The following is a 16,136-nucleotide window of genomic DNA, read 5'->3' as shown; positions in this document are numbered from 1 at the left end:
AATGACTTGCCTTTGACGCTTATCAAAGCGTTCTTTGTGCATCGAACAGACCCACTCACCTCTTAGTGTGGCGGGATCTGCACAGTGCATGTCGCAGCGCTTCCTGCTTTCACTTCAATGTGCTTCCTGATGTCGAGTCGTGTGCCGTGCGGAGGCTCTGAAAGCGAGAGCAATGAAAAGGTGCACGACGCTGTGAAAGAAAACAGAGAAGTGAAAGGCAGTCCTTTCTCTAAGGAGGTAAAAGAAAAGCTACTCCCCGTCAGGGAATCGAACCCCGGTCTCCCGCGTGACAGACGGGGATACTTGCCACTATACTAACGAGGAAGACATTGCTCTCTCCGACCCCCGTCATCGTGTCCCGACCCAGCGTGCTGGAAGGCGACGCGTGCTGTGATCCCTTTACGGAGCAGAAATGAAAACCGAGGAGCCGAGAGATCATTTCAGCATTTCGCGTCTGAACGGAAAACACAAACGACCAACTCGGAATGACTTGCCTTTGACGCTTTTCAAAGCGTTCTTTGTGCACGACGACTGCGCCACCTAGCAGATACAAATGGGTTGTACAACTTTGAACTAGCAAATGGAAGAGGGCTAAGCCCCCTCTCTTTTAGCCCAGGTTCGATCTGTCTCCCAGAATCACCAGGGCGCACGCACACACACACCCGTGCCGTTGAAGTGCTCTGCTTCATTTCTAAGGGCAACTCAACATTCACTCCTACCCCGAGTGCAGAAAAGACAGCATCCACAGCAACAACAGCTCAGGTCTCTGCACAGGAGCTAAGCTGCCCTCATCTCCTCTGCTCTGCGGCTCCTGCGGAGTGGAGTCCTGCCTGGAGCCGTGTTTGCAGCCGGCGGCTCCCCGCTCCCTGGTTGTGCGTCGTGTCCAAGAGCTCCTGGGAGGAAGAGAGAGCCCTCCCACTCGGGGGCTTTTCCACGGTCTGTGTGAGGAGGGGCGGGTGTGTCCAGTAGCTTATCGAGCGGAAGCCTGGGGCGGCGGAGAGCTGTGATCGTGCAGACCTTGAGGTGTCACCTCTTTGTCTGCTTTCCCGCCCCCCCTCCGCCCAAGCTCTGCTCCAAAGTAGCCCGGCAACCCCTCACACCTGCACATGTCACAACCTAAGGTGCGGTCATGAGACACCCATGGCGTGTCGTTCTGTTCTTGCTAATTGTTTCCTGCCCGTCGCAGGCAGGAGTCCATGCGAGGAAGATGCGCTGGACAGAGCTCAGAGCGCGCAGCTGGGTGGCTTTCCTTCTGAGTGACATTCCTGCAACACTCTCCCGCTACTCTTGGTGCGCTCATGCCACAACACAGGAAGGCTGGAGCAGGTGGCTGGGGGCTTTGCGCACCGCCGAAATAGCTCAGTTGGGAGAGTGTTAGACTGAAGATCTAAAGGTCCCTGGTTCGATCCCGGGTTTCGGCATTTTGTTTCATCGCGCCCTTTGTTCCTCTCTCCAGCGCCCCTTGCCTAAAGTGACGCGTCCCTTTCTCAGCCCGAAACGCAAGCGAGACACCAGCAGCGGTCCCTGCAGGTTTCCGTAGTGTAGTGGCTATCACGTTCGCCTAACACGTGAAAGGTCCCCGGTTCGAGACCGGGTGGAAACAGCCTCGTTTTGCACGCTCCTGTACTTCACAGAGGTCTTCAGCGACCGGTCATTTGTTCCCAATGTATTTCCGGTGCTTTCGTGCACTCTTGTACCAAACGCACGTTCCTTCTGTACGCGGAGCCGATCATTTGCAATTGGGCTGTGCCGGCAAACCAGGACGAGCTCTGTCGGCTCAAAAGCAGCGCAGGACCTGCAAGAACAACAGAAAGATTAGCATCCAGCGGGGGCCTCTTAGTGAGCCCAAGAGCTCATCAAGAATCGGCTCCAGCAACAGGGCTGGGCGCATTGTTCCATTCTCCGCCCACTCTCGGTGTAAACAAGTCCCTCCTGGTCTCTGCTTGAAATGCACTTTCCTGCGTTTGCTTTGGTGTAACTGGCTTCCCCTGCATGGGCGAATGTGAAGAAGATCCTTAGTAAGTCATTGAAGAAAACCGAGAAGAGGTCGGAGTGGCCTCTGTAGTTCATGAACGATCAGTCAGGCAGTACTCCTCTGTAAAGCGCCGTTCGTTCACATCGATTGGCTTTTTTTTGCCTTCATTCGTGCGAGTAGAAAAGCAGACGCCCCTAATCTGCCGTGATCCGAATTCGAACCGGGGTTGTTGCGGCCACAACGCAAAGTACTGACCACTATACGATCACAGCGAGTTACCGAGACACACGCGGCAGGGCGGAAAGGGCTGTGCTCTCTTCGTGTGACATAATTCGGAAAAGTCCTGACGTTGCATTTCAACTGATCCCCAGTATACATCGACCCTTCGACACTCTGAGTGACAACTCTCTTGCGTGTTTTCTCATATTTATGTAGTTTGCTTGGTGGCGCAGTCGTCGTGCACAAAGAAGGCTTTGAAAAGCGTCAAAAGCAAGTCATTCCAAGTTGGTCGTTTGTGTTTTCCGTTCAGACGCGAAATGCTGAAATAATCTCTCGGCTCCTCGGTTGTCATTTCTGCTACATAGAGGAATCACAGCACGCGTGTTAAAAGAAGACTGTGATATTCGGTGCGTCTTGGATTAGACGAGATTAAAGAGTGAGTAGTTTTGTTTTTCTGTGATGTAATGGGACCAATGAAGAATGTGGCATTCAGACTAATGTGGAGTATTTGTTTCCTTAGGGAAATTGCCACTACCATATACTGGGGCATTAGGACCCATATGGACCGCAGGGTGAGCGCCCAGCGACAGAAACCAGACGGTACAGTGTGTCGGGCTCGGCCGCGAGCAGGACAATGACTTCACTGAAATGTTTAACTGATAAAACCCAAATGAACCAAACCTGTATAAATTAGTGGTGGAAAGGAGTCTTTTTATATAGCAAAAGGTCTCTGATCCTTTGGTAAGAATGATGGGTATATAACCCATTGTCCTCAATATTAGAAATGAATCCTTGAGCACTGCTGTTGTACCAACGGTCCATAAAAGCCTAACATTACCCTTTCTTGCATAAATTGTAGAACATGCCGTCACATTTCAGTTGCACCTCAGTAGCAGTTTGATCTATTATCACCCTACTCCCCACCTCAGAACCTTCGCTCTTCTTATTCTGGTCTCCTAACTATCCCCCACGCCCATCTACACTGTATGAGTGACAAGGCCTTCTCCTGTTATGCCCTCAAGCTCTGGAACTCTCTCCCCAAGGATACCAGAGTCACCTTCCCTAAACTCCTTCAAATTCAGACTCAACACCTTGTTCTGTAGAAGAGCCTTTACTGAACTGGTTCCATTCTTTACCCCTCTGCTTCTACTTTCCTTAGTACCACCATCCATGGTCTCCTCTGTCTATTGGAATTGTTTTATACTGTGTATTCTTATTGTAATTATTTCAAGTGCTTTGCGAAGCCACCTTTGGAACCATTATATAAAATAGTTTATCCTAAATCCTTGAAACTTTAATAGGGCATTGCAGTAGGGCTAAAAATTAAGTGTTAGTGGGCCAGCAGGATTTGTGCAAATTATAGGTAGTCACAACGGGAGACTAGGATTCACTTGAAATTCATGACATGGGACACCGAAACAGTGGAGAGGCTTTGTGTAGTAAGCATTCAGTCTCAATCTACACAGTCTGTGCTGCTGGTAGAGGTGGTTGTGAACACTTGTCTTCCGGATCAAGTACTGGGATCTCCAGTTTCAATCCTAATACTTCCCGCCACTGTCCAATACTGTGAAACCAACACCCATAAGACAAGACCTTCAAGAGTCTAACTGTACCTTTATTCACTGATGTTTGGGCACCAGAATTGTTCCTCTGCTAAGGAAGGGAAGGCCTACTTTACACCAAGCCCCTGTTGACAATTCCTTCCTTGTGTTTCTTTTAGTCAGTTTGTGCAGCCTAGAATAGGACATCAGATCTCACTCTTACTGGGCACTACAGTAGCAACTCACACTCCATAAGCACTACCCCTCTAGGAAACAGGAGGACTACCAGTATATTGAACACCTCTGTCTCTCCCCCAGTAAAAAAGTCACAATGACATGTCCAAGGAATAGTGCAGCTATCTTCCCCCAGTACAACGCTTTATTACTCCAGCCATTTTCAGTCCTCATTGGCAGCAATACGGGAAGCATTCTTGAAAGGGGAACCCCCACAAATACTTCCATTGATTAATGGGTCTCACTTCCCTTGAATTCCTCCACCCCATTCAAACCTATAAACCATAAAGAAACAAGGGCAGGCAGAAGGGTCTTTCACAGCTTTATTGAGATGTTGCCATTACAAGGCAAGTGGAGGCAGGAGAGTCACAAGGGCCAGGCTGGAGCCTTCATTCAGGCACCTGGGGAGGAAGGAGAACAATCCAGCTACACTGCAGGACACCACCCCTACAGGAGCTCCTCCTGCCAGACCCTACCTGTCCACTGGCCAACATCTCCAAAGTCATCTGCTCCCGCCACATCCTCACTGGTGCTCTCAGCATCTTCACTGGAGCTCCGAGGGTCTCCTTCCTCATCCTCAGTCCAGTCAGCTCCCACATCCAGAGGAGCTTCTACTGGTGCCACAGCCACCCGACTACTGGTCACCAGGCTCCTGGTACCTGTGGACAAGCAGCACCCAGGAGTGAGGGATCTGCTATACCCAGAGACCCACAGTGATGCTACTCATCTAAACAGTCCCTTTGTCCAGCACGGGATCATTCCTCAGTTGTCCAAGCATGGTTGTCTCTTGGGCAGAGATGCATCCACAAGGGATAGAGAGCCAGACCCACCTTCATTCCAACTGCCAGCACACCTGGACTCACAGCAGGCACAGACCTCATGGTCACCATACAGCTCCTCCCACCTGGAGGAGAGGAGGAGGACAGGTGAGGCCCAAACCTGGCATGTCCCAGAGCACCCTCAGCAGGCTCCTTGCAGAAGTACCTCTTAGCCTCCCTGTTGTAGGTGCAGGACTTGGTCCCTGGTGTTGCTTTAGCAGGAGCCACAGCCATGACACAGTGCATGTACAGCTCAGTCACTTCATGCTGCAAGAGGGAAGGTCACAGCATTAAGGGATCAAGGCCAATAGAGGACAGAGAAGGACCTTCTGCCATCAGTGAAGGCAAGCTGGCAGCTCTAGGCACTACAGCTGCCACAGTCTGGTTCACATCTAGATCATGGATGGAAAAGCAGACAATGGATCAGTAGAGCAAGAAGGCTGAGCAGCCTTTGAGAGCAGTACCTTCCTGGACAGCTTCTTCTGGAAGAGGAAGGCATCAATTGTGAAGCGGAGCACATCCTTCTGCTTGGAGGGGACAAACCTGGACAGGCAGCCATCTGCCTTGCTGTCCACCATGCACCTGGGGACAAGGACAAGGATGAACCCCTGCAGGCTCTCGGGGCTCCTGCCCACCTCCCCTCCCAGAAGGGGCCGTACCCCAAGTTGTCGATCACGGGGAAACGGGGCTGGGAGTGCTGGTCTGGTTTCTCCGTTACGTAACACGAGTGGATGTACAGCCTCTGCTCTGCTGTGGCAAAGTAGGCAGTGGCCTGGAAGTACATGGGCTGACCCAGGAAGTACTCATCCTTAGGAGAGAGCCGGACCCAGCGGGCTGGAAAGAAAGAAAGAGAGAGAGAGAGAGAGAGAGGCAGCATTACACCTGCACACAGCACCCCCTGCAGGCAGGAGGAGCCACTCACTCAAGGAGCTTACAGTTGGTGGTGAGCAGCACAAAGCTGTGTTTGTTCTTCAGGTCCTTGAAGAAGGTCCTTCTCCTGGCCCACGTGGGGACATAGCCAACCTTGTAGGAGTAGTGGAACCTGCAGGACAGAGGGGATGAGGGGCATCTGGACACTTTCCTAGCGGCTTCTCAGCAGCAGAGCCCTGCCTACCTGTTGTAGGAGCACTTGACCGGCACAGAGAAGGGAATGAAGCGATGCACAGGTGCACTGGAGGAGGGCGGGGCATAGCGGAGAGTGTTGGAGTACACCAGGCGGCCCTGGACAACCTGCAGGGTCACAGAGGAAGGGATATTCCCAGGAAAGGCAACCCCGACACTGGCCCTACAGCTCACGTCGATACACTGCCTGTAGATGAAGACCCCCTTACCGATCGCTCGGTGCCGCACTCGTGAAGCCCGTAGATGAAGTAGAAGTAACTGCGTGTGGTTCGGCTGACGCTGCAGTTGCCCAAGGTCACCTCCGATGGCCGACAGCTGAAGCCGAACAGGAGCCGACTGACCCTCACGTACATCCTGCTGGAGTCGCACCACACGGCCACTCCTCGGGTGCCCCCGATGGCCGGGCGAGCCGGCTGCCGCCCTCGCTGGGGAGGAAACAGGACGCTCTTGATATAGGCGGGTAAGGGGCGGCTGCCGGCTTCGGGCTTCATCTTCTCCTTGTCGAAGTAGGGCGAGTACGCGTCTCTGGACACGGGAAGGCGGCGAAAGTCGGGAGCCAAGGACTGCGAGTCGTTCTCGCTTGCAGACAGGTCTTCGGAGGGCGCATCTGCCAGGTTCAAGTCCTCCAACTGGGCTGCGTCTTCAGGAGCCGGGAGGTCGGCCTGGAGCGCCAATTCCCGAGAGTCCCAGCCAGCCGGCCCGGCGGAGACCAGTGCGGAGAGCCCGGCCCCTGCGCACAGGCACAGCACAAAAAGAAAAGAGCGCATCACCAAATTAACGTCCCGCTAAATTGCTACAGGAGTAAAATAAATAAACCACCAAACTGTGTTGAAGCAAGAGAGCATAAAGTATGAACGCGGTGACTAGGTTTTTATACTGGCAGGACCTGCTACCACACCTGGTCACACTACCGCTCAATCAACACAATCAATTACATACAGAGACCCGGATTGTTCTCAGCGTCTAATTAAAACCTGCTTCCAGTCTGAGGCGGGACTCCGTGAAGCAGCCTGCACACTTTCCCGTGTGTATCTGAGCTCAGCGGAAGAGTTCCACGTAATTTCGACAGAATTAAATCACCCACAGGTGTAAAATTTGCTCAGATTAATTTATTGTTCAATTAGTTTCTAATTTACGAGGACAGTGTGTTAAACTCGCTGTCAGACAGAGTACGGAACATGCGACAAGTCCGTCCACACTTTCTTTTATCGAGGGGGCTGATCTATCAACACGTACCGCAATGAAAATAATTTTACTATTTTTCATGTGTAATTGCATGTCATATTAAAATATGTAATACAAGCATTTCTTTGTTTTCCAGTAAAGAAATACTGATCAGCTTTTGACATGATCTGATAATAATTTGTCTGATTTTCCAGAGATTGCTTTTGCTTCGCAGCACTGAGAACCTACGGAAGCCCGTTTCCGCCAGGGAGTAAAAAAAAAACGCACTATGGTATCTCTGAATTGTAACTTAGAATCATAGAATTGCGACCTAAAAACTCAGAATTTTGAGTTTATCTCTCACATTTGCGACTTCGAAATAGCCCATATTTCATTGTCTATCCTTTTGTTATTGTAACGGATTCGGGGTCTTGCTAGCTAGAACCCGAATCCGTTACAATAACAAAAGGACAGACAATGAAATATGGGCTATTTCGAAGTTGCAAATGTGAAATATAAAGTCGGAGTTGTGAGTTACTAAGTCGGAATTCTGCGATACCATAGCGCGTTTTTTTGTAACTCCCTGGCGGAAACGGGCTTTCATACATTTCAATTAGTCTGATCAGTGTAGAACAAGTTAATGTAGAATTATTACTTTGTCTCTTGTTCGTATATAAATGAATGTCTCTGACAACTTAATGTTAGTTTTTAATTTAGTTTTACGATGTAGGTCAAACGTTGACATATGCACGAGTATAGGAAATGTCTCCCTCCTGATTCAGCTCATGCTCCATAGGAGAGAAGTGATTCCTCCTGCTTCTCGTACAACTATATCAGAACAGAAGCCCGTGTCACCCAGCTCTGATTCAAGAGCGACTCATATCTTTAGCCCCTTTTTTTATTCGTGATCCTAATTTTCTTTAGTTATGATAAATATTGAACTTTTTCTAAATAAAACGACAAAAATCAAACATGCAGGCAGACATTTTAAAAAGTATAAGGAGTTGACAGGGTGCCCCTTTGGAATAGTTGTCAGAAAATGTGAGAAAAGGAAACTTACATTACAAGCTCTCACACACAGCATTAGAGATTGGAATCTGATTGGAAAAAAAAAACTACCCGTCTCCCCAGCATTTAACGGTGCTGTTGTTTTTATTTTACATATTGTTAGCATTTTAATTAATTGTTAAAAGATTGATACACAAATCGCTAAATAAGAAAACGTAAAAACCCACCAAGGAAAAAAAAATCCTCAGTTATCGTAAATAAGAAATACCAAATTATCTCCTAATTACGAGATAGTAACTGTATCATATGTGTGTATGAACAACCTATTACATTTGCAATGGCAGTACCTACAGGCTATCGAAAGGTTTGCTGGCACTGTGGGTTTAGTGTTCCTGACAATGTGCACGCTGAGAAATGCGCACGGACTGACTTTCTTATCGCAATGAAAATGTTACTGCTTGTACCTCATGTAAACACAGTTTTAACCATTAGCACACTCATATATATCCTGAATCAAGAACGAATGTGACCTGGAATCCATTGTACCGCTTCAAACTGAAAGTCAGATATTTAGTCTCAAAACTACGTAACTCAGGATTTTTTTTTTTCCCTTGATGGCAGCATTGGCTTCTGTTATTTAGATTCAACCACTGAAGAGGTTGGTTTTGTGTTTTTAGCTATTGAACATAACTGGTAAGTTTAAGTCAATTCTTGTTACCCTTTCCGCTCGAAAGAGCTGTATTAATTCCGGCGCACCTGTCTCCACAGGAAAGTTATTGCTGCCCTCAAACCAATGTACTGCAGCTTGTGGCCACATGTTCCTGCTGTCAGCCTGTGTTACCATGTTAGACATATTACTGCTCCAGTACAGTAGTAAAAGAGGAAACGAATGCAAACACTGTTTAGGAAAAACACACACGTCTCAGGCCTTAACCATGACAAGGATGGGATTTGAACCTAGACGAGCAGAGCACAATGGATTAGCAATACAAAAAGTGACTCTTGTTTAATTTTCTTTTCGCTTGCTCGATTTGTAGTACGCTCCTCAATCCTTACAACCGATAAACAAAACGGCTTCATGTGCCCCATCGTTCTGCTGCAGGTACGGTTTGTACCGTGTATTAGGCGAACCCGAATAAAATATTTCAAATATGTGAAGAATTTCATGAAACCTGAAAAAAGAAGATCACAGCCAATGTCAGCAATTCGGAGCCTGTAGCAGCTTCAACAGAGTGTATTGTGACACTCTAACCACGTTGTTGCTATTACTGCTACTTCTGCTGCCGTTGCTTTAAACTCTACTCAGCGGGCAAGTAAAGTTGTACAAGAAATAGACTACTTTGAGCCGTCCAAATTCCATTATGTGAATTTAAGCTTTTTGTTTATTAATAACAGCATTAGTAATACAATGCGTGCTCAGAAACCTTACTTATTAGCTCATGAAGCAATAGTGTTTCGACAATTTGAGGTCTTCAAAAAGTAAACGCTGAAGTTTTTATACTTCCTTGTGAGCAGATCACCTTTGATATAGAAAAGGAAAACTTACTCCCCTGTTGCTTTTATTGCAATATCTGAATCGAGACCCAAGCGCTAAGAAAGCTGAATAACGCAAAAGTCATAAACCCGATTTTTATGTAGATACACATGTTCTAATGCACCCTTCATTACAAGACAGTCTATTTCTCGAAAGCGTGTTATGTAAAAAAGAGAAAAACGAAAATATATGGATGACAATATTTAAAAGCTGAAGATTTTACTTTTGAGAAAATGTCATTTTATGTATCTAGACGCTTTTTAACCACTGCTTTTAGAACTTTGCTGTGCTTCCTGAATCATTTTCAGTGTTATAAACTGGGCGTGGAAGTAGCGATCACTTTGTAGAGCAGTTGATAGACTGGAGCTGTTCAGACTACTCTTATTATTCCTCAAATGCTTCCATCATTTTTCTTTCAGGCTAGGACGCGAGTGTGTACATGTGTTTGGTTTTCGTTTCACTAATTCTCATTGAAGATTTGTGAATTAACAAGGAAAGAATCAGTTGCCTCGGAAAGCAGAAGGTTTGGTTCTCAACGATCTTGAAGACACGCCCATGTAGAGCAGCGTGTGATGATTCGTACTATAAAAGACCAAGTGCTCAAAGTGACGTCTGCGTTTGCCGTTGAAACTTTTAATCTCGGGCGCACTTTTAGAAAGCAAAGATAGAGCAGTTGTGTTGAATCACACTATGATCGCTGTCAGCAGAGTGGCGCAGCGGAAGCGTGCTGGGCCCATAACCCAGAGGTCGATGGATCGAAACCATCCTCTGCTATGTATTTTTTTATGCACGATTGATAAGCACACCTTCAGTTTAATGAAGTGCATTAAAACTGATTTTTCTCTCGTGTGTATGCAAGCTTCACACTTACGGTACTCTTTCATCTTTACCAATAGCAGAGACCCAAATGTATCTTTGGTTGTTCTGCGATCCTTGATAGTTTCCTCAAATCCTTCAAATGAACATCCATATCAAACCAATTGTGTTTATATATATGACAATTAAGGTACATATTAAAAATATCAACGCACATTTGTATAATGCTCATTTAATAATAATTGTCAAAGATTGTCAAGTTCTCCAACAAATGAACAAATGATCCACAAATGATGATTAATCTCTTCTTGAATATAATCTCAAAAAAGAACCATTAAGGTTTACTAAGATCAAAGCTTAATCAGTGTATTTAGTTTAGCTTGCATCATAGTAATTGAGCAATAAAGTCTGTCCTAATTAAAGAGTACCCAAAGTTTGAAAGTACAACATAGAATAAGAGTACCTTTAATTGCTCTAAAAAGATTTGTGTCTCCCAGGCACCTCTTTTGTCTTTGATCTTTCTGGTTTGTGCCAGCGAAGTTGAATTCCATCATCAGTTAATTTGTCTTAAGTCTGAAAATCAAATTATGACTGAGCTTAGACATTTCTCAAGCGAGTTTTCACTCAACGTTTATTTACTCAAATATTTAGTATCAAATGTACTACTGTAATCCTTAGATTTTAAAAGACAATTTAGCAGTTTTACACCTTGCAAATTCAGTGGTTAACAAGGTATCTTTAAGCTAAATTTTGTGGATATTTTAACTTGATCAAAGTAAAAATGTAATGTAAAAACATTTAAAAAATCTATAAGCAATACCTTAACAACACTGTGAACACACTTTCTTTGAAATCATTGTTGCCTACTCTCCAAAGTTGGTTTATCTGGAAATAATATTATATTAGAAATAATATTAGAAGCTATTTTTACTACTGGATCTTCACTAATCAACTAATCAGACATACCCATTACACATTTTCACATTTTAACTCCACTTTTCTGCAGTATTTGCTAAGTCCTAGAATACAAAGTGGCAATATTTCAAAGTTCAAAAGTTGTAGTAATTTCTTAGAACATGAAGCTTTTTATAAAACACTTTATTTTGGCATTAAAAAATTAGCAAGATTATACATTATAAACTAAAAATAAGAATGTATGCCAGAGATGGATCCTATTAATCAGATGTAAGCTGTCATATAATGACCTATCTGTAACCTATAATACTAGTAGTGAATATTTTCTACACCACAGAGAGAATATAATATCATACCAGTAGGTTTTGATTGTCCATGTTGTCAAGGACTCACTTGTGTGTACAGGACTCTTCCATTGTGCTCAGCCTCTTGATGTGGAATTGGGAGTTCACCAGTTCTGTACACTTTCCCACATGCCTCAGTTCATCTCTGATCTCTATCAGGAGACCCAATCCCCGAAACTCTGAAATCATTCACATTTTGTATCAGCATTTGTAAGGAATTAGTTCAGGATTTTTTTTACACTATTGTTATATTAGCATCACTGTAGTGTTGCTAATGTGCTACATGCAATTTATAATCCTAAAAATGTAAAATTCCCACATTTGTAGTTGATTTTGCGTGATCTTCACCTTCACACTATTTTATATGCCATTTATTGCTTATTAACGTACTATTTTTAATCAAAATAATATTAAGACCTGTATGTATTCAAATAGTATTATCATTATTTATACTTACGCATCAAAAGACGATTGCTGAGAAAAACATGACAGTATTTAACCTAAATGGCAAACAACAAATATCAGCAATGCATTGTGGTATATAACCAGAAAAGATGCTGTGTTAGATATGTTTTCAATTTCAATTATATATGCATTTATTAATGTTGTCAATATTATTACGGTTGCAATTTAACCATGGTGAGAATCCCTGCCTGTCATACAGGAGAGTGGGGTTTGATTCCTGACAGGGAGCTAAGGAGCTTTTTCTATGACCTGTTTACAATTTAAACTGTAGTGTGAGACACCTTTCTTCTACAGAAATCTATTTTTTAAAAAGGAGATGAATTAGTTATAACAACACAAAACATCAAAGTGAAGTTGCTTTTCAGCAACCCCTTGGCTACATGGGAATTTAGTTTTTTTGACAGCAGGGTCATTTGCAAAATTAAACAAGGAATTGATTCACTCCTGTGGAATACTGTATAAAATGGAAGACAGGTTTGATATGGAAACAACTACACACATTTTAGTTTTTTTTCCAATTGTACTCCCATCAAAGTGACATAAGAAAAGTCATTGTCAGAAGTGGGATATGAAAACAAGCCACCAGGGGAGACCGATGTAATAACTTCACCAGAAATATATTGAAAACAAATGGGCTGTCACTAAGGAAATTCATAGAGAAATACAGGTCCCACCATAAAACACCATAAGGAGTGCAAAATATGTTAAGTTATTTCTGTACTTCATCAGTGTCGGTAAAAGAGGGACTCAAGGACACAAAGACTCTAGTTTGGGATTCAGGCTGAGAAAGGGAAGTGTGACTTTGGACACAGGGCATTGCATAGAGGAACAAATGGCGCAACGAAACAAAATGCCAAAACCCCTTTTTGAACCAGGGACCTTTAGAGCATCAGTCTAAGGCTTTCTCAGCTGAGCTATTTCAACCTCTGTGTACGATCTAACCTCTGCTGTCTGCAGTAGCACCCCAAAGTTCGAGCATGAGTGCACGAAGAGGAGTGGTAGAGTGTTACGTCATTCAGAAGGGGAGTAATCCAGCTCAGCTCTCTGAGGTTTGGTAGATACATCTTCTTCCTGAGTAATGTAGGATCAACTTCTTCAGGCTGGAGGAAGGGCTTGCATTTCGGCAGTAGTAACTGACTGAGTAGTGACTTCTAGGACCTGGTCTTATCAGGTTGCTTTGCCACGTTTGTCAGTTCTGCTGAAAAGACCCGTCTCTAGGAAATTTAGGAAGCAGAAGAATGACTATCTGAAAGGTGACATGATCTGCTGGCTGTTTGATGTGATGTGATGAATGACACAGGAAATTCGAATTCTTGCAATAAGACAAAACAAGATCCATAAAACACTGGCAGGAGTGCAAAATGTGAGAAGATAAAAAGACACCTGTTTCTGCCCAATTTCAAACAGGGGATCTTGCGCATGTGTGATGAATGTGATAATCACAATATTACAGAAATGACAGCAGCATTGAACATAGCGAGACGTAAAAGATTGTTAATTCCCTTCAAATACTCAGTGTGTTTATTCTGCTGTATTAATTTACTGTGCTCATCCGGCAGTAACAAACCTGTTATCTACACACTGCTCCCAGAGCTGGATAGGTGACTCCACATTCTACAGCTCTCTAGCAAAAGAGGAAGTCAGACTACAGAAATGGAGTAAATCTCCTCTTCAGAATGTGGAAATATATTCCTGAGAGAAGTCCTTTCTCGAAGTTCAACACTCTCTGCAAGTCACCCATTCCCACCTTGCGCAGTGTAGTGGTTATCACATTCTCTTAACACACCAAAGGGTTTTAGTTTGAAAGCGGGCGAAAACAAGTGATCACGTTTTGCATATTTGTCACTGCTGAGGTTGCTTTATGGGTCTATTTTCTATACTGTGCTGATCAATTGGAAATCAAATGGCAAAAAAGACCCGTTCCCACACCTAAGGTCAAATATTAGGAATCAAAACTGTTCAAGTGTATGGAAGCACACAGCTTTATTAAGACTTCCAAGCGCAAGATCTTTTTATTCCTAAAAGACCCTATTTATGTTGTATGAGAAATATTAATATTAATACAGAATCTTTTTTCACAAAATAAATGGGCTTCCTGACTTCAGAAAGCCTTCTAGACAAATACTAAAAGAGCAAAAATTCCATTTGGTAAATGAAATGAAAACACAAACCCTACCAAACCTTGAGTACAGGCCATTCAGGGTGATAATACAAAACCATTTATAATTCAACAAATAAAAGCTGTCAACTGGTAATCACAGCTACTCATAAAAAAACTGAAGTGGCAATACACAGTAGGTGACTCTTGAGTGCAAGTTAAATCCATGCAAGAAGGGGGTTTAGTGTTACATTTCCAAATCAGATATGCAAATGAGAGATCTGGCCCAGCCAATCTCAAAGCTCCCTTGGTCTGGAATGGAGCTGCTCCCCTCTTCTAGTTATTCACACGGGTGTTAGGTTACATATTAGCACACTTCATCTAATTCAGTTGTTTCAGAAAAAAAAGTAAACAAATAAACTGGATTTATTTCCATTTATTTTTTAAGAACTATTTTAATTTCACAAACAAATACAAAGAATCACAAAATAGGAAACTTTAATAAATATACCCAAAACAATATATATGAAACCATCTATTTAGGTTCTAGTGCTCTAATAATGGACAGGGCCAGACTACCTGCTCCCTTGACTGGAACCTCAATGCCTTTGAACACCCCCATGTTCCTCAACCTCCTGTTTTTATTCCGTCAGCACCTCTGAACTCAGTTCCATGAAGGACTATAGAATACTGGCTTAGCCAGGTGCGAATGTCCTCCATCTTTGCAAACTCTGAGAACAAAACAACATGCACAGTTGAATATGGATCTTCCCATGGGCCTGAACTATCATTCTTTTTGACTCAAACAACTCCACACATTGTTCAAAGCGAGGGGAGGTAGCAGTAACAACTTCAAATGTTTTCTCCACATTCTACAGATCTCTAGAAATAGAGGAGGTCAGGCTGCAAAAGTGGGGGAATGGAAACAATCTCCTCTCCAGAATGTGGAAATATTTTCCTGGATTGAGTCCTTTTCTCTGCAAGTCACTCCTCCCCACCTTGTGCAGTGTAGTGATTGTCACGTTCTCTTAACACACCGAAGGGTTTCAATTCGAAAGCAGGAGGAAACAAGCTATCTCTTTTATCAAAAGTTTAGCTCTCCCGACAGTGCTTAACGGGGCTCTTTTCTACACTGAGCTGCTTATTTGGAAAACATAAGGGAAGAGAAAAGTTTCCCTTATTGGAGGTTTAACCCAGGCCACCTGGGTGAAAATCCAGAATCCTAACCACTAGACCATACAGGAGCACACAGCCTCACAAACAATGTGTAATTTCTGTCTTTATAGCGCACTTGTTACATAGCTACAGATGCAGCCATTCAAAATGGGTGAGGTATTTCGCGGCATACCGCGACACGCCCACCGGGGTATCACGCGGTTCACGTGTGTCACGTGACTAACTATCCGGCGTCGCCTTGTAAAACCGCCAGGGGGAGCTTAACCTCTCATGTACAGCATTTGAGCCTTTAATTTTGAACTGTGTATTACAGCATGTTAATCATCAGTCATTCAAATGTTGGTATATTTTATGAAAGCAAGATTGCTCAGTTGGACAAAAGTACACAACCTACCTTTATCAGAAATATTTATGCATCAAAGCCTTTGCTGAAGATATTACTAATAGTATTAATAATGGATGACTTTGGACAAGCTGTATACTCAAAGTATAATTTCTTTAGCACATTTGTACAAGCACTTGGAATCTGTCCAAGCCATACTTTGTCAGGCATTTTGTTTTACTTCAACGGGCATAACAACTTATCACACTGCATCACACAGCTGCCAGCGCACTTCACCGTGCCAGGCCACAACTGCGTCACACCACACAGCTGTCAGCGCACCTCACCGTGCCAGGCCACCACTGCATTACACAGCTGCCAGCGC

General features: G+C 44.1%; 1 protein-coding gene and 3 non-coding genes across 4 annotated transcripts; 2 read left to right on the top strand and 2 right to left on the bottom strand.

The window, feature by feature from the left end:
• Positions 1–1,348: 1,348 nt before the first annotated feature.
• trnaf-gaa (transfer RNA phenylalanine (anticodon GAA)) lies at positions 1,349–1,421 on the top strand. The gene has a single exon. It is a non-coding gene; the product is annotated as a tRNA-Phe (tRNA).
• A 109-nt stretch (positions 1,422–1,530) lies between these two features.
• trnav-aac (transfer RNA valine (anticodon AAC)) lies at positions 1,531–1,603 on the top strand. Its single transcript has one exon. It is a non-coding gene; the product is annotated as a tRNA-Val (tRNA).
• A 2,675-nt stretch (positions 1,604–4,278) lies between these two features.
• Positions 4,279–6,770, bottom strand: LOC138242969 (zona pellucida sperm-binding protein 3-like). Its single transcript, XM_069198444.1, has 9 exons — positions 6,119–6,770; positions 5,902–6,017; positions 5,723–5,829; positions 5,447–5,621; positions 5,252–5,369; positions 4,954–5,054; positions 4,800–4,873; positions 4,446–4,628; positions 4,279–4,370 (listed from the first exon to the last, which is right to left on the bottom strand). The coding sequence occupies exons 1-9, from the start codon at positions 6,674–6,676 to the stop codon at positions 4,363–4,365; spliced, it is 1,440 nt and encodes a 479-aa protein (XP_069054545.1). The 5' UTR covers positions 6,677–6,770; the 3' UTR covers positions 4,279–4,362.
• Positions 6,771–14,241: 7,471 nt separating this feature from the next.
• LOC138243752 (U7 small nuclear RNA) lies at positions 14,242–14,299 on the bottom strand. Its single transcript, XR_011192370.1, has one exon. It is a non-coding gene; the product is annotated as a U7 small nuclear RNA (small nuclear RNA).
• Positions 14,300–16,136: the final 1,837 nt, after the last annotated feature.

Source organism: Lepisosteus oculatus, chromosome 14, assembly GCF_040954835.1.
Source record: "Lepisosteus oculatus isolate fLepOcu1 chromosome 14, fLepOcu1.hap2, whole genome shotgun sequence".
In the NCBI taxonomy this organism is placed as follows: Eukaryota; Metazoa; Chordata; class Actinopteri; order Semionotiformes; family Lepisosteidae; genus Lepisosteus; species Lepisosteus oculatus.
This window is presented reverse-complemented; position numbering and strand designations above follow the sequence as displayed.